The 24,790-nt window shown below is 43.7% G+C and overlaps 1 protein-coding gene across 2 annotated transcripts in view; it reads right to left on the bottom strand.

Annotated features, from left to right (window-relative positions):
• The window catches only part of ZSWIM6 (zinc finger SWIM-type containing 6), a 368,676-nt gene that overhangs the window by 177,317 nt on the left and 166,569 nt on the right, over positions 1 to 24,790 (bottom strand). For both annotated transcript variants that reach the window (XM_069222559.1, XM_069222552.1), the window contains exon 3: positions 4,546 to 4,694. In XM_069222559.1, the coding sequence (XP_069078660.1) occupies positions 4,546 to 4,694 (149 nt within the window). The remainder of the gene's footprint in view (positions 1 to 4,545; positions 4,695 to 24,790) is intronic.

The following is a 24,790-nucleotide window of genomic DNA, read 5'->3' as shown; positions in this document are numbered from 1 at the left end:
TTCGTCTTGCTGGGAAGTCCGAATTGTCCACAAAACCACATCCAGACAACGAACACAAAACCCTGGAACATTGTCTCAATGTACTGTTCCTAGATGGGCCATGCATAAGGGATTTAAAGCGCTACATATGCTGTGTGCACCACTGACAATAGTTGAAATCTCTGTTTTAGGGCATTTATGGCCAGTACACAGTTGCAGAATTGTTTACTCTCACAAGAGCATGCTCTAAAGCAAAAAATGTAAATGCTGCAGTTTACATGGATTTGTCCTATGGGTTTGGTGTGGTGCATGACTATGGGCAGCTTTGGTCTCAGAGGGGGGGGGTTTCTGACATCAGCTTGTGCTCCAATAAGCAACAACACACATTTGTTTCACCTTTTGCAAGCTCTGCAAATGGCGCCCCAGATGTTGTGAAATGTGTAGCTCATGGGAGGGAGTAGGGGGGCAGTTAAATGTTAAAAGGAAATAATTTTGCAGATACAGTTGCCACGTTTTATGCACTACATTCCTCTGCTGAGTAGGCTTTTGGTCAGTCATTTGCTGGAGCTCAAAGAGCTCCTATGTCAGAAGGCTGAATAAAATCTCATTCCCAAAGAACAATCCTGCTTAGGAATTTTATTGAAGGTTTGGGTGTGAACATAAGGACCCTATAACAGATAGGGGGTAAATATGTGCAGATATGGACCTGGCAATCATGATTGACAGCTTGGACAGACACTGCAACAAAAAGCCAATTTCTGCCTTTTCAGGTTCTTAAAAATTAGACCGGTGTGCTTATATGTGAAAATCTGAAAACTAACCTTTAGTTATGATGTGCATTTTGCAAATGCCCTTTTAATTTGAAGCAAGATGAATTAAGGTATGTGGGAAAATGGTACAAAGTCTACTCTTATTGTTTCAACTCTAACGGAACATGTTTAAATGGGGGAAATTCTCTCCATAAATCTCAATGCCAACCTCCATATAATGGATTTCTTTAGTGCATGCTGAGCATGGCTACCTGAATCAAGGTGGAAAAAGATCAACAAGCTGTTCAATGCATTTATGGCAAATTTAACAAAAACAAAAAAACATTTCTATCGTCTATGATTACATCAGACATCTTAGTGAATGCAAGAGAATAAGGTACAGGGGTGTGCATTTTAATCAAATATCTACTTGTCCATGGGACAGGTTGCTTCATAAATCTACTTGTCCTGTAACAAAATCCACTTATCCCTTTGGTGCCATGTAGTGCGGTGACAAACCATGGCAGCAACCTCATTGTAAAAGGGCTCTGATAGCCTCCCTGATTATGCCGGGGTTCATACTATAATAGGGTTTGAATGTAAGCAAATCTCTTACTTTTCCATCTTTCCACAGGTGTACATAGAGAGGCTGTAGGTTTGCAGTAAGCAATAGTTCCAGGTTTGCAATGCCCACGTGAGTCTATACAAACCTACAAACTTGCATATCTTTTGGGGGGGGGGGGGGGTATTAGGAGGGTTCCAGCTGTTCTCTAATTGTTTTCCATAGTAAAGTTTGGACATTTATTTCTGGCAGTTGGGGGTAAAAATGTAATTAGAGGAAAAGTGAACTTGTAAATGCGACAGATTTTCACATGCACAACTCTAGGCGTATATATTTGCTTGAGCTAAAATGTAGTTCATTAATATTTTTTAGAAACACCACTTCCTGGCCTACTTCTGTAAATTCTTGGTAATTCATGAGTTGTGAATCTGCACTAATGCAAAGACATACCATAGGTGCACTTTGTGACTTCCTTTATGAACTGGGCCCCTAATTATATCTGGTGTTAACCACGACCTTTTGTTTTTGTTGAAATTCTGTCTCTCTGTATCTATTGGTTGGCTTCACTAAGAGTGACACCATTGTGCTCTTTTACAAGGAGCCTATCGACACAAAGTAGTTTTGTTCAATAACAGGAACTACTGTGGCAATGTATGCTTTGAGACCAAAAAAATATTTTTGCTTTTGCCAATGTTAGTTATAATAATCAGGGTCTGGCAGCTACCACAACAAAGTTTTACAAAAACCATGAGAACACAAGGCATGTATTGACAAAAGCAAAAGGCTGGCAACCAATGTCAAACCTACTGAATTTGGCAATGCTTGTTTATTTTCATATTTCCCATAATCTTGTTGAAACTGGCTACACTGATTTTTCGATTATGAACTTTTTTTTTTTAGAAACGCTAGCTTGCATTACATTTTACTAAATGCTGCTTCAAAGAAATGGTACCTAAAATTTCACAGCAGCTTAGCAAAACGTTTCCCCCCCACTGCATTTTTTTTTAAATTAACGTTTTTATTTTGAAATCAAAGAATACTTATTGCTTTCAAGCTTCTGCAAATATTTGCATCTAATCAGAGAGCATTCTGGGACCAATATATGTAGTCTTATATTCAGTTTTGTAAACATAGGTACACATTTTATACTGGAACTACTATCAGTAGTGCTGTCGGAGATTACTACATTTCCTTAGTGCAAGCTTACCCTAATAAAGGATTTACATTAATGAACCGTAAATACAAGTTCGAACAGCATTAACATGTGGACACAAATATTACCTTTACTATAGACAATGCCCTTTCCCGATCCATAATGTGGTACAGTAAACTGGCAGCCAAAGGGTCTGCGCTTCAGGGGATTGGGCCTACTTGTCTTAAGGACAAAATAAATATGAAACCTTGTTGCTCTTTACCTCAAACAATATGTCCTGGGTGTGGGGCTACAGGAATTCCACACCCTTGAGATAAGATGGGCAAACGGCTTCCCAACAGAAAGCTATTCTAGATTTAAATCTATGCTGGCTCCCCATACGCTAACGTTTAAGAATGTGTAGGAAGAAGCAGACATCTAAGCTCTAATCTGTAATGCCTTAAGCAGCATAGGGGAAACGAATGTCCAATAAGAGCATGTCACAACAATGGAAAGTGTCTTCTTGCTTATAATTCAACACATCCTTTGGCAATCTCAATTAACTAATAAGGAATAGAAATATTGTAGTAGAGCCTCCAAGAACTAATCTCTGGGTTATTTAGATTTTCGGATCACCAGAAAATTGTGTTTGCTCCAGGTGAGGCCTAGTAATTGGGCTTGATATTCTTGCCTTGAAATCTTTAATTGTAGTGTGGTTACTTTTACTGCTCTTGCTGAAAACGACTTTTTCCATAGAGCCTACAAGCCCGGTGAGAAATAAAATAAAATAAGAGATATATATATATATATATATATATATATATATATATATATATACATATACACACACATACACACATACACACATACACACATATACATACACACATATACATACACACATATACATACACACACATACATACACATACATACATACACACATACACACACACACAAGTAAAACAAACAAAAAAAGTGATCCAACAAGAAAAAAAGCAAGTGACGGATGGGGTATTCAATAGTGGAGGATGGAAATTATACCCCACAGGTGAAGAAGCTTCAGGAAAGAAAACGTTTAAGTTATAATAAGCATGTTTGTGACTTAACTCATATTACTGCCATGTCACAGTCAATATGCCTAATGTCACTGATGGCAATAGCCCCTTAATGTGGTTTGTTTCTCACCATTTTGTGCTATCTGTGACTGAATAAACACATTATTGTTTAAATTATTTGACAATCCATCATAGATTTCATTGTAATTCTATGATTATAATTTAGAAGTCTTCATTCCTTAGGGACCACTGTTCCTCTAAAGATACTTCACCCCAGGTCCCTTGGTAGTCATGGGTTCCCTTGTTTTTCTAATTAAGAAAAGGAAGTAAGGTATTAAATAAGAAGCAATTAAATCAGAATAAGTAAGCAACATGGGCGCGCATTCGGAGTATAGGAATAGTACATAGGGATGACCACTGAAACTATGCTGTAGGGTTCACAAAAATGAGGGTGAAGAAAAGGCAAATTATACAGCCATAGCATCACACCACAATTCTAGTGGATCTGAGAATAGGCCTTTGGCAACAAATAGCTAGACGCTGCAAGACCTTAAAAAAAAAAAAAAAAAAAAGGTAGAACCTAACAGACGTGGTTGAGGAAGTGACCAATTCTACATTTTATCAGCCCCACTAGTTAAGGGGCAATGATCATGCTGCACACTCATCCATTTTCCAACTAGACACACTTAATATCCACGGTAAACGGGGCTAAGCTTCTTGCTGTGGTGAAGGTCCATGAAATGTTTGCTCCATATATGGGTGACCTGATCTTCACATACAACAGGAATAGGTTCGAAAAGGCCAATGGTACAATTCAAAATATTGTTCACCTTGTTGACAAAAGACTCTAAACCACAAAGGCTAACTGATAACATTACAAGTTAACAGCACATTCTACGAAGGAGGCGCAATTTGCAGTCTAAACTTCCACCCATCTCCATTCAATCAATGAATTTTATTAGTGTCCTTGTAGCAGGACAAAATTTTCATCAAAGTTTGTGTAGCATAAAAAAACCTCACAAACCATAAGAAAGAAATATGAAGGATTATCATAACTATGCTTACCTTTGCAAAAAGCAAATTAAGCTGTTTCCCTGAGCCATGATAACCGCCTTGGGAGAGGAAGAGTTTAACCTGCTCCTGGACTTGCTCTTCATCCAAATGCCAGCAGTTTTCGTCATCTATGCTAGCACCCGCTGTGGGATCAGGAGCACCTAGGGAAAATTAAAAACTCAAGGTCAGTTTTTATTTTGTTGGGGATAGGAGTTGTAAATAGCTTGGGAACAAGGACCTCAAGATTCATAAAAACAAGCAGTACAAAAGACTCCGCATGTCAATGCAATTTATATTAATCTAGATATTCAAGGTATGTCTGAAGATAAATGTGTTTTGTGATTTGACTGTTGTACATGTTATTTTGTATTTTTTTTGTAAATATAATTTTGCTATGTACGGTTCTTAGTCTTGCATGCCTACAGATTTTTAATTAAACTCCAGCTGTACACATCAGTGATAGCGTGTAGGTAGAAGAAAAAAAAAGAAAAAAAAACGTTAGTGGTGGGATTAATATTTCTATTTCCTGCAATATACACGTCGAATGTAAAATGAATTGCATGTGTCACGAGAAGGTTAAAAAAAAAAAAAAAAAAAAAAAAAAAAAAAAACACACAGCCAAACAAACATTTAAGGTTTCTACACCATTATGCACAAGAATCCCAACCCAGAAGCACATCTACAACTGCTGAATTCCGCTTCCTTTACCTATTTTCCTTTCTTCTGGCTGTTGGAACAGGATCAAAACCCAACAAAAGAAAGTTGAAATGATATTCCTCTTGTTTAGTGGTTGTGTACTTCATTGCAAAATGGTACAAAAAGGCTTTTTTTGTAACTATGTCTGATCTCTAAAAACATATGAATTAAAAAAGAGCTAAAAAAAGCAAAACAGCCCAGTTCAAGCAACTGCAATTACTCGCATAGATTATAATCTTTAAACAAATTAGAGACCGTGTCGGAAATGTGGTTATTAACCTGGTTAGGTTACAACAGTTCTATGAAAACTTCTTTGCTCTTCCTTCATGTCAGTCTCTCCTTGTGCCTGGGTTCTGTGCCCACTGTCACAAGTGCCCTTGCTGCTGATCTGCCTAGGCCTTTAGTATTTTGAGCCCGTTCTCTTGTACTCGTTTTTTGCTTCATTTGACCCCGTACCAGTTTTGATTTCTGTACTCATTTTACCTCGTCTTCATACTAGTTTTGTCTGTGCCAGTTTGTCTGGTGTGCCTTGGTCTTTTGTATTAGTTTTGCCCCTTTTGCTCTGCCCGTAACTGTGCTCCCATCCTCCTTCCAACCACGCCCCTTTCTTCTCTCCTTCCCCTCTCCTTACCTGCATCTCGTGTGCCTCCTCCAGACCCACCTTAGCCCTGCTCTGGATGCTCCTCCCATCCAAGGCCCTATATAATGGTAGTCGCTGTGCGATCCTGCAGAAGGCATGCCGAAGGCACACCAAAGATAAGCCAGTCTGCAACTAGACTGCAGTCAGCACCATGTTCCCAGATCTGTCCAACTGCCACCGTTACAGCTCCGCTGACCTGCTAGCACCAAACAATGAACTCCACCACTGCCTGTGCGCCGCATGGTAGGGCCTCTTGTGCCCACTGCTGATTCTCCGGCAAATACACCTCCCCCCCCCGCCACCCACTGCACATACCTCACATTGCCTGCATACATTAGATACCACTGCAAGCACTACCAAGATCTGGGAATTCATTGACAACCACTCCCCTGACATCCTCTTCCTCACAGAGACTTGGCTCAGCCAGTCCTCCACCACCGCCATGGCATCTCCCGGGATTCAAGATTATCAGCCATGACAAGCCCCACAAACTGGGAGGAGGCCTTGCAATCAACCACAAGGATACCATCACCTGCACCATCTCTTCGAATGAACCGACAGCGTTCATGGAACACCTGCACATCCAACTACAGATCAGCCACTTCACAACCATCACAGGCACCCTGGCCTACCAACCGCTAGGACAACGCTCCACCTTCAGCAATCTCCTCACCTTCACCCCCCTCCCCCCAAAACATCAGATACAACTTCCTCCTACTCTGCAACCTCAGCTGCCATCTCAATTACCCCATGGACTGGAAATGCCACCAACCTTCCAGAAAGCCTCAACATCAGCCTCATGCAGCTCATACAAGGGCCAACTCACGCTACCGGACCCACACTCAACCCAATCTTTACGTCCAGTAACAAGAGCAGATTCAGCCACATCTGTGCTCACCTGGACAGACTACACCATTGTACACTTATACATCAGCACTTCTCCCAACAAACCTAGCCAGACCATCAAACTCAGCTGCAACTGAAGCAACACAACAGAAGCAGACTGGACCCATGCCCTCAGATCCAGCCAAACCACCAACCCTTACAGGGCGACCTATAGAAAGACCCAACCAGCTTTGACTCAGACTGCACCAACAACTTGGTCCTAATTAAAAAAAAAAAAAAAACACTTATGCTCAAGCTTGCTTGTACACCAAGGACCTCAGGGACTCCCAAGTACTATTGCAAGCAGATGGAAAGAAGTTTGAGGACCAGCAGAGAGAATACCTCCAGAGACACCTATAAATCCAATCTCAGAAGGCATGACGCACAGATCAAAGAAGCTAGGAAAGCAGCCTCGCGATCAGACTCAAATTCTGCTCCAACAAAGACATTGTCAAGGAATTCACCACCTCGACAGCCGCCACCAAACCCATCACCTTCTCACGGTTCCTATGTAATACCCTCCTGGACTGCTTCCACAACAAAATCCTCAAGATCTACATTAAGTTTGCACCCCCAACCCACCATTAAGGTAATCACGCAACCTCCCACGGTCACCATAAGCACCCACCTCCTAGCAAACTGGAGACACCTCACCACACAGGACACCACCCGAATCATGCAGACCATCCACTCGAGGTCCCCCTCAAATCCCTGCACCCCCCTCCCCCCACCACATGCACAACCTGGGAAGCACACTGATCAGTTTCAACCTCACCCCAATCATCAACTCCATCCTCAGCAGATACTTCACTGACAGCTGGAAACACACGGAAGTCACTGCTCTGCTGAAAAGAAATCCATGATCTAATTCTTTGGATCTCAGCAACTACAAGCCCATCTCATTTCTACCCTTCCCAGCGAAAGTCCTGGAGAAAGATCAACAAGCAGCTCTCCGCCGTCTTTTGGAGCACCACCTCCTGGACTCCACTCAGTCAGGATTACGTCAGCAACCACAGTTTGGAGACCTCCTTCCAGGCAACAAATGACAAATGCTCAGTCACAGATGAGGAGAAAATGATGCAGTCATCCTGCTCAAACTCTCAGCGGCATTTCACAGCCTTCCACAGCACCCTGCTCGCCAGACTATAGGAACAAGCAGTCCAAGGACCTAACCTTGTTTAGAACTCCTCCTTCCTCTCCAACAGGACACAAGTTAGACTCTCCACTTTCGTCTTCAAACCCAAGAAGCTCATTTGCAGAGTCTTCCAGGGTTCCTTCCTCAGTCTGACTCTGTTCAGTTTTAACATGGCACCTCTCGGCCGCATCATAAGATCTCACAACAACAATAGTCTATGCCGATGACACTCATATCATCCTGTCTCCCTTACTGGCACCAACACCACCAGGAACGACTTCAGAACGTTTGTCAGAGATAGCAAACTGGATGCAAGAAAACTACCTCAACACCGATAAAACAGAGAAAATGATCCTAGGAAATAATAAAAACCCCTGGAACGATTGTTTCAACCCTACTTGGGAGCTATGCCCACCTCCACAGACAACACCAGAAGCCTCTGCATCTTCCTGAACAAGCTCTCGATGAAAAATCATGATTGCATTGTGTTCCCACTTCCTCAATGCTTCACTAAATCTTCACATGGCTCTCCTCATACACTAGACACATGGTCACCCAGGACCTCATCACTAGCAGACTTAGCTACAGCAACACACTATACATCTGCATCTCCTGCCAACTCACACAAAGGCTCTAAACCATCCAGAACACCGCCGCAAGAATCATCCGAGACATCCACAGAAGCGTACAAATCATACTCTACCACACATGACTGCACTGGCTTCCCATCCAGAAGTGCTATAAAGTCATCCACATTGCAGGACCAGCCTACCTCAACATCCAACTTTACCAACCCTCCAGACATCTATGCTCCACTTCTCCCTCCCCCCCACCCCCTCCCCGGCACAAATCTCTCTCATCCACAGAATCAAGACAGGTGGTTATGCTTTCTCCTTCATTGCCCCCAAAAACTGGAATGGACTCCCACTACATATCAGGACCACCACACTACTCAACTTCCAAAGGAAGCTTAAGACCTGTAGGTTCAACTAGAAGCACATCCAGACCCAAGCTCCTGCTCTGGCACCTGGTTACGTTAATGGCTGATAAGTGCACCATACAATTCTACATAACCTAAAACAATTTGCTTTTCCATTGCTTCCACAAAAGAACTACAGCATACTCGCATAGTGAGAGTCGTATAACAAAAATATATACAACCAGACTCCAGTTGCACTCAAAATGTCATTTCTCATTAAAAAATGAACTTTGATGATAATAAGCTCTTTAAATTTAGATCATATATATGTACCCCCACCTTAATTTCTTAGAGGACTGTGTGCTGGAACTTTATCAAAAGGGTTCCAGGGCTGATCAGCACGGTCTCAGTGTGGATATTTCTTATCAGCTCTGGCCTTAAAATCAAAGTCGGGCAACCCAAATAAATAGGAAGGTCCCCTTACAATAGGACACATACACACAATCCTATGTGAATGGTGAGGTAGGGTGTGGCACTTTCTGCAAGCAGAAGGATTGCCTAGTCACTGCTTCTGTGTTGCGGTAATGACCAACTCTATGTTCAGGTATGGTATGATTTAGAACAGTTGCTGGTGTAATGACTGGGACATCTAATGTCAGAGTATTCAAAGACACCTTAACAGCAAGTAGTCCCAATGTTGCTTAGTTGGGGATGCATGTTTGTCACTCAAAGTCCATGTCGCCATCTCTCTAACATCCCAGGACAGTTTTCTACCACAGGAAAGGCAGTCTCCTCCTCAACCATCTCCACTTCTCCACCCACCTCTCCATCCCACCTCCCTGGGCTACAAATTGCCATGATATTAACAACCCAGGCTCCAGCAGATACCATGGAAGGGACTGACAATATCTCCAGGGTCTGACCATGCAACTGGACAGGCACTGCATATTTGAGCAAGCTGTGCATGTTGGTGACATCAGTCCACATTGAGAGTTCGATATTTTCAAGCTTTGATTTGTTCTGTGCTATTGTTTCAGTTCAAGTGACATAGGAAGTCCATACACTAGTGTAAGTCACACATGTATGATACAGACCCCAAATTGGACAGTAATATTACTCTTGGGTTAGTGAGGACTAGGTAACTTTTTGGTCCTGGCATAGCAGATTTTAATTCAGAGTACAGTCCATCAAAAGATGGCCCTCTTCAGCACAGCCTTTTGGATTCACCTGAGCTAAGGCAGCAATGAAAAGCTGATCGGCCAGTTGGTATTTCTTTGTATGATTGATATAAAGGGCCCTCTTTGAATTCTAACAATGGTGCTAATAAGAAGGGGTGTGTGGGGCAAGATTGGAGGAATGAAGCAAAGATCATCAAAAGTATGGTAGTCTGACCGACGTGAAATGGGTAGAAAAGAGGCATGCATTTTGAGAACCAGTGTGTTCTGGTAAAAGGTAGTATATAGTGGCTGAACCAAGAGGGTGTGAAGCTCGCTCACCCACGAGGCTGAGGTAATGCTCACCAAAAAAAAAAGAGGTGTAAGTCAACAGCCTGAGAAGACAATCATTCAATCATTCATGGGTTCAAAAAGAGAACACAGATAGGTCAAAATCTAATTCATGTCCTAATGGGGCATAATGAAGGGAGAAGGTAGTGTCCACGCCATTTCTGCCCCCTTGGAGGTAGATTGGCTCATCATTTTTAAGTCAATCTGCCCCCACCCCCTGGGGGGGTGGGGGGGGGGGGGGGGGGGGTCACAATGACACAAGGGATGTTGAGCAACTTGGTTTGTTTGTGTGTTGGTGGACAACCTCTAGGCAAGGGTCACCCCCCCAAAGGGGGAAAAACACTGTTGGGCACTTCTACGCCTATTTTTTGTTTTTTCTGCCGCCTAGGGGGGTAGAATCCCCTTCGTACTGGGGATCTTGTGTGTGTGGTTTGGCGAGGTGGCCCCTTGGGCAAAGGATTAATCTGTCCCCAGAGACCACTAGACACCAGGGAAAATTTCTAAATGTTTGGCGGCGGGGTGTTAGTCAACTGTCATTTGTGATTATAACAGTTTATTTCTCTTTTTTGTTCTAGTTCAAAGCTTTTGCTGTGGCTGGTTGCAGTTTTGGCAGTGGTTGACCTGCCATTTACTCCAAAGTATTGCGGTCATGCATGAATGACAGGTTTGTAGGTGGTGTACTAAATGCAGGATTGTGTTTGGAATTGTCCTTAGATTTGTGCACAATGATATTTGTATTGTCTTATGTCTAATTTTCTTTTCTTTATTTTTTTTTTTAAGTGGGATATCTTTGATGATTGCTGTGTCTGTACAGAGTAGAGGCTGGTGAGTCTAGCTTTTTCAACCAAGTGAGTGGTATCGTTTTTGAATACATAACTTTTTGTGATAAAGCCACACTTTGTTTATTACTTATTTTAGATCGTGCTAGTTGTTGGCGCATTAGTCATGTTACTTTTCTTTGAAAGGATCATGGCTAGCCACAGGGTGACCGCTCAGCAGGTTGTTAGTATGCTTTGTGAGCCGTCTTCTGATCATGATTAGGAGACTGACTCTGCATCTGAGGTAGAGGAGGAAGCGAGATTCTGGCAGTTAGTTTTCTGCCCAAGGGGAGTTTTTTTTTATGGGGAAGCCACTCAGTGCAGATGAAGGGCCTGTTTTAGAGGAGGACACTGATGTACCAATGGTGCAGCAGCCAGCGGCTGAAAGGCTTCCCATTGGAAGACCTGACACCTGGGTTGCCTCAAACATGGAGCAGCCACAGTTGCCTGCCTTTACTGGTCTCCCAGGGTGTAGAGTAAATACGGAAAACTTTTTGCCTGTCAATTTCTTTGAGTTGTTTATGGACAATGTATTTTTGGTAGAGATTGCTGAGCAGACTAATTTGTATGCCGAACAGTATTTGAGGGACAACACTGCCAGAGATGAAAGTTCTTGGGTTTGACTTTTTTGATAAGGAAGCCATCACTGGCTTCTTATTGGTCTACTAGTCCCTTGATGGCAACAGCTATATTTCCTGCAATCATGACTCTTAATCGGTATTTGCTTCTTCAGATGCTGCATTTTGTTGACAATGCCACAAGGTCACCCTGATTGTGACCGTTTTTTAAAGATTAGGCTTGTTCTTGATCATTTTGTAGATCAGTTTTCAGAGGTCTATGCTCCAGGAAAAGAAATCAGTGTGGAGACGAGTCTTTGGTCCTGTTCAAAGGTGGTTTGGTTTTTAGGCAGTACATTCCTAGCAAGAGGGCACAGTATGGAATTCGATTGTATATGCTGTCTAAAAGTAGTACAGGATAGGTTTATAATTTCCGGGTCTACACGGCTAGGGATTCCAGTATTGGCCCCTCATGGTTGTCAAACCAGTTTTGGCGTTAGTGAGAAAATTGGATGGGAACTTGGTAGACGACTGTTTAACAAAGGTCACCATTTGTATGTAGATAACTTCAACACTGGAGTTCAGTTGTTCAAGGAATTGTTCAGAGTGGACAATGTTGCTTGAGGCATAATCTGCTCGAACCGGAAAGGCTATCCAAGGGAGCTCGTCTGTAACAAACGAGAGGGGACAGTGCAGTGCCTTGCGGAATGAGCTGCCTGCTCTGAAATTTGTAGGCAGGAGGGATGTGTACATACTACCATCCACGATGAGTACTTCACTCCGGGGCTATTTGGGGGTCACGTTGCTAAAGTGCAAAAACTTGTGTGCATTTTAGATTACAATAAGCACATGGGTGGTGTTGATAGAGTAGATCAGAGGTTGGAACCCCTACACTGCTGTATGGTATAAAAAGTTTCATTTCAGCTTTTATTTTCTGTAGGAAAACCTTGTAGGATTTCCACAAATGACCCCTTGCTGAATTCAGATTTTTGTCTACTTTTCAGAAATGTTTAGCTTTCTGGGATCCAGCACTGGTTTCACGCCCATTTATTTCACTAACTGGAAGGAGGCTAAGAGCACAAAATAGTAAAAATGGGGTATGTCCCAGTAAAACTCTCCTCACTACTACCTATGCAAAACTGATTACCTCAACTCTTCAGCCACTTCTGCCTACCGTCATCCATGCAGCAACCTGTTAGGCTGAGGATCCGCCAAGCCATCCACTGTATTTAGCATTACATGGGCTCCCCTGTTATGTGCCAAGATAAGCATTGCAATCGCCAAGCCTCAACCGCCTCTCCATCTCCAAATCAAGTGGAGCCTTGCCCACGTTCTGTTATTTGGTAGCAGTATTCCACCAAAGCTCACAGTGAACTTTCATAAGAATCGACTTATCCTGCCTTTTAATCCACCATCAGGGCTCAGCTGTTTTTTTACATGCACAACCCCCCCTACTCATGCCTGGCCTTACATTTCAGCAGACTGTTAGGCCTAAGGCTGATATACATTTGTATTACAATTATGTTGCATCACCCGAGACATTTGGACCAATAGCTTGCTTATCACTATGCGGATACATGTTGAAAACCCAGATGTTCAGAACTAAGTTTTGAATCTTTAAAACAGCCTGAAAAAAAAGTCCAAGAATGTCACCAAATGCGAAGCTTTCCAGTTAGGAGGATACTCAATATCTTGTAAGTAGGTAAATTAAACCAACTCCTACATTAAAGGTTGAGGCATTAAATGCAAACACCACTGTCGAAAATGTGCGCCAAGCTTAGCAGCCACGTGAAAGACACCTTCCATAATGGTAGGATTCGGATGCTTGAAGGGATGAAACGGAATTAGTGAAAGCAACTAAGAAACCTACCCTGCAGACACGGAGGGATAAAAGCATCCCATGTTCAGGACCGAACAATGCAGAGAAAAGCATAGAGTAAGTTATGCAGCAGAACCACCTGGTATCTAGTGCACTTCGACATTACAGGTGCCAATTTTCCTGTGAGTGTTTTAAGTGTCCCCCCTTTGACGAACTGAGCTCTAAGCCTGCCTGCCCAACCTCACCAAGATAAAGCACACTGAAGCAGTTTATGGCTTGTGATGAGGAAGACCACATCGACAAGTCACTGAACAGGTCCATCCCAAGCCAATAAGTGGGGGCGAGTGGAAGCGTAGGGGCAGTGAAGCTTCAGATGTGGTACAAATGCAAGACTCGCGCTATAGGCTGAAAGGTGAAAGCCGCTTCATCACCACTAGTGTCCAACGGCACCTTACAAACTACAGACTAATCTTAGAGAACACATGTCGAGTGATTAAGGGATTACGTGTATTGGCAGTGTAAGATTCCTGCCTCCACTATATAGCCTACGATTGTGTCTAGTATTAACAATGGATGAAAAAGAGTATTGTTGGCGAATTAAAGTTTAACAGTTCAACGAATTACTGAAAAATACTTTCCGTTCAGCACCACCCAAGGGAAAACATCAGTTACACAAATCAAACTTTTATTCAGAGAAAACCGCCTACATGGAAATGAGCACAGTATAAAAATGCATTTTATAGCTCAAACCAAGTAGCATGTGGAAAACCAAAATTACCAGGTACTACTACTGAATTGTCAAATCAACCACGTTCATCAACAGGTTAGAGTCTGCAGCTGAATTGATAGCCTACTGGCCAGCCTTCGAGAATTATGTAGCATGGAACGCTTGTGGGGTTTCCTGCTTTATCCCCCATTGGCAATGCCTGTAGGTCTCGTTTATGAATGAAAGTGCCTTGTGTCATTGATGAGTTGAGGCACTCAAAAACTTAAGAAGCATGTATTCTGTCACCCATCCTTACACTCATGTATACATCTGACTCATTCTTGCATTCGCCCTCTGACAAGCACAATAAAACAAACTAAACATAGGGCAGATACATAAAAAAAAATTACAAGCAGAAAAATAAAAATAAAAACATACATCAGGTGTATGCTTGCAAGAACAAAACTAAACATAGCAGGGGTCTGTCTAAGTGTTCTTCTACACAGTCCAGCTGTTTTAAATTTCATGCATAGTTTACAACCAATGTGCTGGCAATCGTTGAATGGCAAAACAACAAAGACCATTCCATAACAGTTGCCTGGTTTAGAGAAAGCAGCCAAGTGGGATATGGTACACTGCAGATGAAATAAGCAGCAATCCAATGGCCTATCAGCACTGCCAGAGGAGCTGTAGTATTCTTCCCAATAAAAATAAGCAAGCGAAGGAAAGAAAAATAGGGTAGCAATAGACATGAGAAGCTGGTTAACAAGCGTTGACTTAAGTACTCAGGTGAATATGCATGTGACTACAAAATGCATTCACAGGGCAAGAGACCAAATGACTGATGTGGACTGAACCACCACCGAAAGCAGCACTAACACTCCGATTCCATCCACGACAATGACCCCTACAAAGACCAGTGGGTGACATGGGCTTACTCAAAGGCCATCTATCTATATGGATATATTTAATGGTTTCCTCATTACAAGATCCTGGAAGACCGCTACGCCTCAGACGCCTTACGGGAAGATTAAAAAAAATAAAATTAGTACAAATCGTCTACTCCTATATTTTGCAAGTATTTTGGTGAAGATTTGACAAAGTGTGCAGTCAGGTTCATGTAACAGTACCCGACTGCAGGCTTTAACAAGGTACAAAAACAATAAACCCTTAATGGCCTAGTGGTTTTAACATGCGTTACATAGTAAATAACACAAACCTAATGCGTTTGTCGTGCGTTTACCAGTGGCATGTCACCCTAACCTACTCAGAGCTACTATATTAACAAAGTTTTCCAGCAATGCAACCATGAAGCATACAAATAACATAAGTATACAAAACTACAATTGGCAAAGAAAAATACTCTTGCCTACGAGGGTGTAGGAAGGATTCTCACAATGCACATCTACTATACCAGTGTTTTTTTTATCTGGCGTGTCGGGACCCCTGGAGGTCCACAAAGCCTACTTATGAGGTTTGAGACTACTTAGAAAGTTGAATAATCATGGCAGATTGCTCTGTAAACGTAAAGGAACTAGAAATTGGAGGCTAAAAACGATGGTTATTCTCGGATTCATTTGTGGGAGTAGTGCATGTGCATCAAACTTAACAGTATGGATGATAAGTGGCCTCAATCTAATTTAGAAAAACGGCACCCTTTTCATTAAAACGTAAGTTTTTTATATTTGTTTGTGAATTAAATAGAATATTATTTCATTATTTCTGCGTTCATTCGATGAACGTTTGTTTCATTATTTTTTGTGTATTGTTTTGAAGTTCAAATAATTGGAAATGCTTATGTCTGGGTGCCTGGCTTCCAGTAGAGACTCAGTGGGGGTCCCTAGATTCTAATCACGATTCAGTGGGGGTCCCTGGTAACCAGCAATGATTAAAGGGGTTCCCAAAATAATTCAAAAGGTTAAGTACCACTGTTCTATGCCCACCAAAACTCTTGCCTAGTATAATAATCTGCAAGAATCTGTGTAACAATTCCTGCCTACATATTTTAGCACAGTGTGACCACCCCACCCTATAGGTCTAGTACCTTGAAAACACTTGTACTAGAGGAGCTAAACCATAATAGCGAAACTGTAGTAAAACACACTCAAATTTTCCACCTAACAAAAGCAGATGGCTTTAGGTAAAACCAGATTCTGCCTTGGGCACATTGTATTTGAGCCAAAACTGGGGGTAGTTGAGGTATGATTTCTATGAGGCAAAACGGTCTCAATAGTTTATTTCTTAATGACACCTCAATACTTTTTTTTAATGCATTTATGAAGAGTTTAAGACATTCACCATCACTTCAGTCAAAAAAACACAGTGAGCAAATTGTGATAAGCAAGCCTCGTGTCTATATATTATAAACAACTTTGTCCGAAGGCCACCCAGGTTCATTTACAAGTGACCTACCCTGTGGCATAGAGTCATGCTGTCAAGACATAGGTCGATGGGGTTTACAGAGCTCAGTTATGCAGGCCAACGTCTGCAATGGTAAAAAACGAAAGGGAAGAAAAGAGGAAGGAAGGAAAGAGAGGAAGGGGAAAGATGAAGGAGTCCACGCAGCAATAACATCTCCCTTGAAGAGGAATAGTGTTGGCTCGTAACCTCAGGAGGGGGTCTTCTCGGTCATAACTGGACCAATTTCAGCAGCTGCTTACAACACTATGGCCGGGACACAAGGAACGATTGCAGGGTAGTCCATATATCTCGTGGACGGAAGTTAGACAGCATCAATTCCCAGTAGGCTACTAGTTCTTCCTGTCTGTACACAGCATCGCTCAGCCATTCCTTACATCGGGGTATCTGTTTCTTCCCCCAACACACCACCACTACGCTTAGGAAACTAGTGGGGTTGCTATTGGTGCTGGCTGCCTTCAAAAGAGGGGGGGCCTGCTTGACATATCCCATGAGAATGAGAGCAAATTTGGGAGACAGCAACAGTTCGAGCCCGACCGTTTCCTCAAGCGCGCCCAGCACATCCATTCAGTATCCCTGCAGCACCCGCAGCTCCACGCCAAGTGCAGGAAATGCGCCTCCAGCGCTAAACAGCTTTTGCATCTAGCATCTGACCGGATGCCCATCCTCTTAAGGCACCTTGGTGTATAGTACAAGCGGTGAAGGAATTTAAAGTGTATTAGGTGCAATCTGTAATTGGGGACAGCTCTTGCATATGCACGCAGCAATAATACCACACATCGTCTGGAAGGGACTCACCCATGTCCACTTCCCAATGTGCTCTGGCCTTGAGTGCAGACGGGGCTGCAGTTGTCTGCATGCAAACATATAGGCCCATGATGAGTCTACGTGGAGATGGTGACTTGTACAACAACTCCAGCGTGTGGCACACCGAGGGAGTCTCGGAAAAGCAGGGGTATCTAGCTTGCAAAGGCGTCTTGGTTCGTAAGTAAATTAAGCAGTATAGCGCAGTATCGTGCAGCTCGCACAGCTTCTGGGGAGATGAACGAGCCCTCCAGATACCAAGGCCCTAGGGTAGCCATATTCAGATCGTGCAGGCGTTCACAGAACCGTCCACCCTCTGATAACTGAGGATTTATTATATCCTGCATTGGAATTGAGAGGACAAAGAGCTTCCCAGTCTTTGCACGTTTCAGGCGCACCCTCCAAGCCCGCGCCGTGCACGTAACCGTGTTGACACCCCTCGTCCTAGGTGGCCCATAAATCACTCCAGAGAGCCTATTAGGCCAGACTGAATCGTGTTCTGGAGCCAGATGCAGTAAGTTTATGGGGTTCAACCAAAAATGCACAAAATGTGCCTGTGCGCAGTCATAATAAAGTTCCAGATCGGGGCAGCCAAGCCACCCAGTTCAAACGGGTTGAGTCAGTATTTCCCATGAGATTCTGGGCTGCCTGCCAGCCCAGGCCAGAATTATGAGTGAAGATCTAAGCCTTTTCAAGAAATTGGACATGAGGGGGAGGGTAATGTTGATTTAAAAAAAAAAAAAAAAAAAGGCAGAGAAATTTAGGCAGAGTTACCATCTTGGCTATGCGACCGGTCAACGAGAGCGGAAGGGAGTGCCAGGCCGCCACTGTCTTCCAGCCACATAGTGGCCTTGCCATAGTTGGCAGACCACAACTCATTCTGCTGAGCCATATGCCCAGGTAACGCACTAGGCCATCAGCCCAACTCCAGGGGTATTTGGAGCGGTACTGTACCATTGCAGCCGACAGGCGGAAAAACAACCAAATTGGACCAGTTAATCGTAAGCCCAGAGATCTGACCACAGTGTATGATCTCGTCTACCAGTATGTCAAGATGAAGCTGTGGGTCCTGTACATATAAAGCAACATTAACCGCATACATAGAGACCAGGATTAGGCATTGTCTAAATGGCAATCCTCTATGGTTATGATGTTGTCTCAAGTGCACTGCCAGTGTCTCCATCACCACTGCAAATAGCAGCGTCGAGAGGGGGCAGCCTTGTCGAGTACCTCTAGCTATCGGGAAAGGTTCCGATATCATCCCATCGATTCTTAGTCTTGCCATTGGAGCAAAGTATAATAAACAGATTAAATGGAAAAATCTAGGGATCAAGCCCTCCCTAGCCAAGCGAGGGAGTCCAACGCCTTGGTGGCATCCAGGAACACAACTGCAACGTGGTCTTCAAGGTTCGTCATTCAGGTCACTGCAAAAAAGGTATGGGGGTTATACAAGGTCGAGCGACCAGGAACAAAACCAGATTGGCCCGGTAGCACCCGAGACGGGAGCAGGGGTTGTAGTTGAGTCAGTTAGCTTTGCTAGTATCTTATTTTATATATTTATTAGCGATAGTGGCCTATGAGTCGCAAAGGCACAGGTCTTTACCTGGTTTCAATATAGTGACAATGAGGCCTTCACGCAACGAAGGCATGAGAATCCTGCTCTCGAGTGCCTCTGCATAAACATCTAGCAGGTGCAGCACCAATAGGTCTGTGTAATCCTTAGAGAAGACGATCCTGAGCCCATCCAAACCTGTGGCCTTGTCTCCCGGCAGACCACATAACCTGAATGACATCCTCAACCATGAATGGAGTGTCTAAGCACTGCCTGTGCATATTCGAGCCAGAGCAGGCTAATGTCAAAGTATTCTGTGTAGGCCGCCATGTGCGGCCCAGTTGTTGGAGTATAGGGAGGAGTAGAAATCCGTCAAGACCCACCTGATCCGTTCAGTGACAGCATGACGTACACCAGCAGAGTCAAGCAGCTTAACAGTTCCCCACCCACAGGCGTCGAATCATTAAGGCCAGCGACTTACCTGCCCTCTCCATATTGTCTCATCTTAGCTTCCTTTCCCAGAAAACAAACCTCGGAGTGCCACTTCCTCATTGTGACAGCTTCTCTTACTTCAACCAAAAGGGCACTAGACATACCTGCACACATTCATTTCTCCAGACTAGCCAGCTGGGCCTCTAAGCCCGCGAGAGATTGTTCTAGCACACCGTGCTGCTTGGAAAGGCAAACCCCCTGGATTACTAACTTGAATGCCTCCCATAAGGTGCCCGTCGAGGATACCGAACCCTAGTTGACAGTAAAGTATTCCACAAGAACGGTTCACATCGCCTTCCTAAAGGCCTGGTCTCAGCGCACCATGTGGCAGCCACCATGAGAATTTGTGGCGAGGGCTCCTAGGGATCATCAACACCAATATAACTGAAAAATTATCTGACAGTGCAGGGCATATGTTCAATAGATTCCATCCAGAGCTCTACGTCTCTAGTTCCAAGCCATCGATCAACTCAGGACCAGCTATTATGTACTGTATTAAGGCATGTTCCCTCTATCTGCGCCATGTTTCACCCTCCATAGATCTACCACAGCACACAGCCATAATAAGGGATAAGGCATTAGCAGCTGCCACATGTTGAGGCCGAGCCCGGCTCTCACGATCTGCCTCAGAGTCCAATACCACATTATGCCCACCTCCCCATAACAGGGACTGCAAGCCCAAGGAGTCCACCAGGTAGCACACTTCCCCGAAGAACTCCGGGTCATCAACATTGGGACTGTATACTGACCGACAAAACGGCCAGTCTTGTAATGAACCCTGCAGCCTGACATAGCGGCCATGCGAGTCCGTGAGCACTCTCAGTAAGTCACTACAGTCCCTTTCCAAGCAGGATAGCCACCTCCCTTGCATAGCTCGAATAAGCTGCTACATGGAGCTCCCCAATCCATTCAGCCCTCACCCTAAACTTTGTGGTGTTAGTCAGGTGAGCTTCTTGAAGCATGCAAATTTCTACTGCATGGCGCTGCATATAAGTGGATACCAATCTCATCTTGCAGCCATCATTGAACCCCCAAACATTTCAAGTCAAACATCTCAAGGTAGTCACATTATTAGGAGCCATCATGGCAGACATCGCAACTGCTCCACAACCACCCCCAACCAGATGGGAATCAAATCAGCTGTGAGGACAGAAAGGTACGGATAGGAAAAAACTGAGAGAAAACAAACAGTGGCCAACAATACATCTGCCGTCCACCACCCACTCAGGCCCCCCAAATTGGGCCCAACCGCCCATCCTACCCCATCCCCAAAATCATATCACATCTCATAACAAACAACTGATTAGGACTCATCCAATGGGACGCTGGCACGGCCATCGGACTTCCCCACCCAATATGGGTGGGTGGGCAGGAGCTGCCAAGTAGTCCAGAGCCCAGCAGGCCAGTCATCGCCAAAGTGCAGTTCGCTTGCAGGCCCAAGAGGCCACAGGGCGCAGTCAAGACAGACACCCCTCGTGAACAGCTGTTCTCAGTCATTATCACTCAGGTTATTTCCGCCTTCATTTTCCAACGAGCAGCCAGGGCCACTTTTTTGGGAATGCTTTTCGCAAATTTTGCTGCCTGTTTCGGATCTACGAAAAAATGTAATTTGCCTTTATGTTGAACACACAGCTTAGCCGGGTAGATAAGGGAGTATTTAGCGTCCGTGTGGCTCAGCGTGCGCTTAACTGGGAGAAAAACCCAGTTAGGAGACTGCACGCCGGGTGTGTAGTCAGGAAAGATGCTGAGCTTGTTCTATGATAGGGCGGCGATCACAGGCGAGACGGACAACCGTTTCTCTCTTTGTATTTGCGCAGGCGCTCAATAACAGGCTGTGCCGGTATCCCAGGCGGCCACAGACCCAAAGACCTGTGCGCCCACTCCACCACCAGCACCGAAGAGAGCTCACCAGGGAAGAGCGCAGACAGCTTGGCTTCCACATATTCCTCCATGTGCCCCATGGCTGTCGATTCCGGGAGACCTAAGATGCGGATAGTGTTTTGCCTGGAGTGAGCTTCAAGGTCTATGTTTTTATTCTGGATGACTTCCAGCACCCGCTCCATTTGAAGAAGCCGCTTGCCCTCCCCATGCCGGCCATCCTCCAAGTCTGAAATGTGAGATTCTGCCTGCTGAAGGAGGGTATCATGGTCATCAACCCTATCTTTCAGAAGATCCATGTGATCTGTGAGATGATCTAGCTTAGTATCTATGTCTGCCAGGCTGTGTTTAAGGTCCAGAAACACAGCCTTTACTGAGGGGAATTGGGAATCTTCCTCTTGAGGCAATTCGTCCATCTATTTGCCCGCTTGGCTGCACTTTTTTTTTGCCCTCAAATGACAGCTTAGTTTGTTTGTGGTCCGCCTTACCCATCGTGGCAGGATCTCACACCTTTGGAGTCACACTGTCCAAAGTCAGCACTACAGGTGCTCAGTACATCTCCAGGCACCCCCAGCTGCCTCCACGCAGCACAGCCAGTGGCCACCAGCAGCGCGCCAGTCAAGCCTCACAGTCAGCAGGGTGATCAGGCCAGCTCGAGCCATCCACCACCGAGCTGGCCCCTTTTTACCAGCTCTCGTCTCCTTAGCTGTTCAGCACATGAAATGGAGTATAACAAGCACCTCGGTCGGCAGATCTGTCCAGATTGTCAAAGGATTTATGCCCCCGCCCTGCAGAGCCTCAGAGTGGCGGGCGTCATGCAGGACGGCCAGGCCACGCCACCACACCTCGAAAAGTTAATTGGTACACGTAAACACACATTCCTAGGAGCTAAAATGGGAGATTCCAGAGGAAACCCAATTCAGTTTTGGTCACATACAGCTAAATCAATTTGTCTGCAATATAAAGGGAATACTCAATGTACTCACAACGTAGAACTTTACACCAGTCATCACAGGCTTTGTTTGGCATCTGACCAATGCTGAGGGGGTGTGGAGAGGAAGGTCCCTACCATCATATGAGGTGGTCTTGCATGCCTTTTCAATCATTTTGGAAAGATTAACTAGCAGAGATTAGAAATGTATGCAGTGGTGAATTACCACTGAACGTATTAGTACTACTGCTGGGTGATTCTAGGGAGGATAATTAGTATCTGCACCCAACTCCAAGAGGCAAGCAAATGACATTTTATTACCTGCAAGGATCACCATTTTGCCAATCGTGAAATATCCTGCTCCCCAAATATCACTTGAGGGTAAAATACATACATACATATATATATATATATATATATATATATATATATATATATATACACACACACACACACATATATATACACATATATATACACATACACACACACACTATGGAAAAGTTGATCGCTTTGATAACTGATTGAAAACCTAAATCTGAAAAGGTTTGGTTACTGTTAAAAGCATTTGTCAAGCACGGTGGGGACGCCATAGCTCACAGTGCACTAATTAATCACACAAAAGGTGATGGAGGAATGCTTGCAACACGTCTACCCACTGGCAATCGCTCAGGTAGCATTCCAAACAATCGTGCTTTTTGATCCCACAGTGCCAATGTCAGCAACTTTGCAAATCTCAGAACTTGGGGCTGGGCTTTCTGTATCAGGGAGGAAAGGGGTTTTTAACTGGACAGACTCGAGTGGTCATGATTTCAACATTCATGGATCTGAGGTTTGTCTGCTTTCCTGTCTGCTCCCTTTTTGCATCTCACCGCTCACCCGAAGACTATGATGTGTTTAGCACTTACTCTCCGGCGTCGATTTATTAGAATAGATTCCAATAATGCGGACAATACATGTCCTGTATAAACAAAAATTAAATAAAAATGTTTTTAAAAAAGCCTAGTGACTAACATGTTTTTCACAGTATGTCAGGTATGCAGGCTTCAACCTAACATTTAACAGCTAACACCTAACACCTAAAACAATATGACACCTTTTCCCCAGTGAACCTATAAAGCCTACAGCCTTTACCACTGGTTTGACACTATATGCACTCTTTAGTATGCCACTTTTGGTTAAACTGGCAACAATCAATCATAGTTTTAATTTTACAAGCACATAGAAAATTACAGTTGTCCAGACAGTACACAACCCTTCAATAAGGGCCAACAAAAATCGTCCCAGTGACAATCTACTCCCAGGGATTGGTCCGAGTGGGTGACCAACACCAAACTCTTGCCACCTAAAGTGATCTGAGATTATATGCAATAACATACCTTTTTGTAGGCCTTAAAGCAGAGTAATAATCCACCCTAACAGCCTTTTAATTTTAACATAAGCTTTTTACAATAAATGCATCAGGCCTTCTGCCTTTATCATAACTCCATAATAAACATTCAGGCCTAAAACCTTTAGCACGGGATTGTCACAACAGCCAATTCAATCAGCTTTGAGCACAAACGTTCCTATAAGGCAACCATCAAGTATACCACATTAAAACTACAATTAGGTACCAGTCAGTGCATGTTTATTATCCCACGGTTTGTTCGGGTGGCTCACCAACAAAACCCTTGCTAGTAATCTGAAATTCCATGTCACAAAATGCCAAGATATAGGCTTTAGTGGAGTGCAACAAAATCCATCGTTAAAAGCCTGTTGTCCTTAACATGCTTCTCACTATACATCGGGCCTAGTGGCTGGGTCATAAACAGATCAAACCTATGGGACCTGGCATAAATTATTTCCAATAAAGCAATATGGCCTATAGCCTTTACCACTGGTTTGACGCCAAAACTAACAGAGGCCTATTTAAGTGCACTTAAACTAGCAGTTATCATGCATGCAAATCTGAAGCTACAAATATGTACAAAAATATGGTGTACAAAATATATAACAACTCTCAACAGGGCCTACCAAGAAGGATAAGAATTTTCAGGCTAAATCACCCACAACAAAAGCCTTGCATACTACAGTAATCTGATATTTGAAGTAACAAAATATCCTTTTATAGCATGTAACACAATGTGCTAACCTACTGTTAAAGGCAAACTGTTTTTTAAAAATTGCATTTCACAATTAAGGTATGCCTACTGACCTGGTCAAAACGTTTCATAATGAGCAGATCAGGCCTATGGCACAGCCATAACCTTTCCCAGTGCACCAATGATGCCTATGGCTTTGATGGCATAACAAGCACAGGCATACTATTTTGAGCATAAGCTTTTCCCCATGGCAACAATCAGACACACAGTCCTGAAACTATAATAGTATGCAAAATTACAGTTGGCGCTCCAAAATAATAGCGATCCTTAAACAACCTAACAAAGATTCTGACAAATCAAGAGAAAAATTACTCTCATGGGTAAGCAACACCAGTAACCTTTGCTACACAGTGATCTG

Source organism: Pleurodeles waltl, chromosome 1_1 (assembly GCF_031143425.1).
Source record: "Pleurodeles waltl isolate 20211129_DDA chromosome 1_1, aPleWal1.hap1.20221129, whole genome shotgun sequence".
NCBI classification, from domain to species: Eukaryota; Metazoa; Chordata; class Amphibia; order Caudata; family Salamandridae; genus Pleurodeles; species Pleurodeles waltl.
The sequence above is the reverse complement of the archived record's forward strand: the minus strand, read 5'-3'. Positions and strand labels throughout refer to the sequence as shown.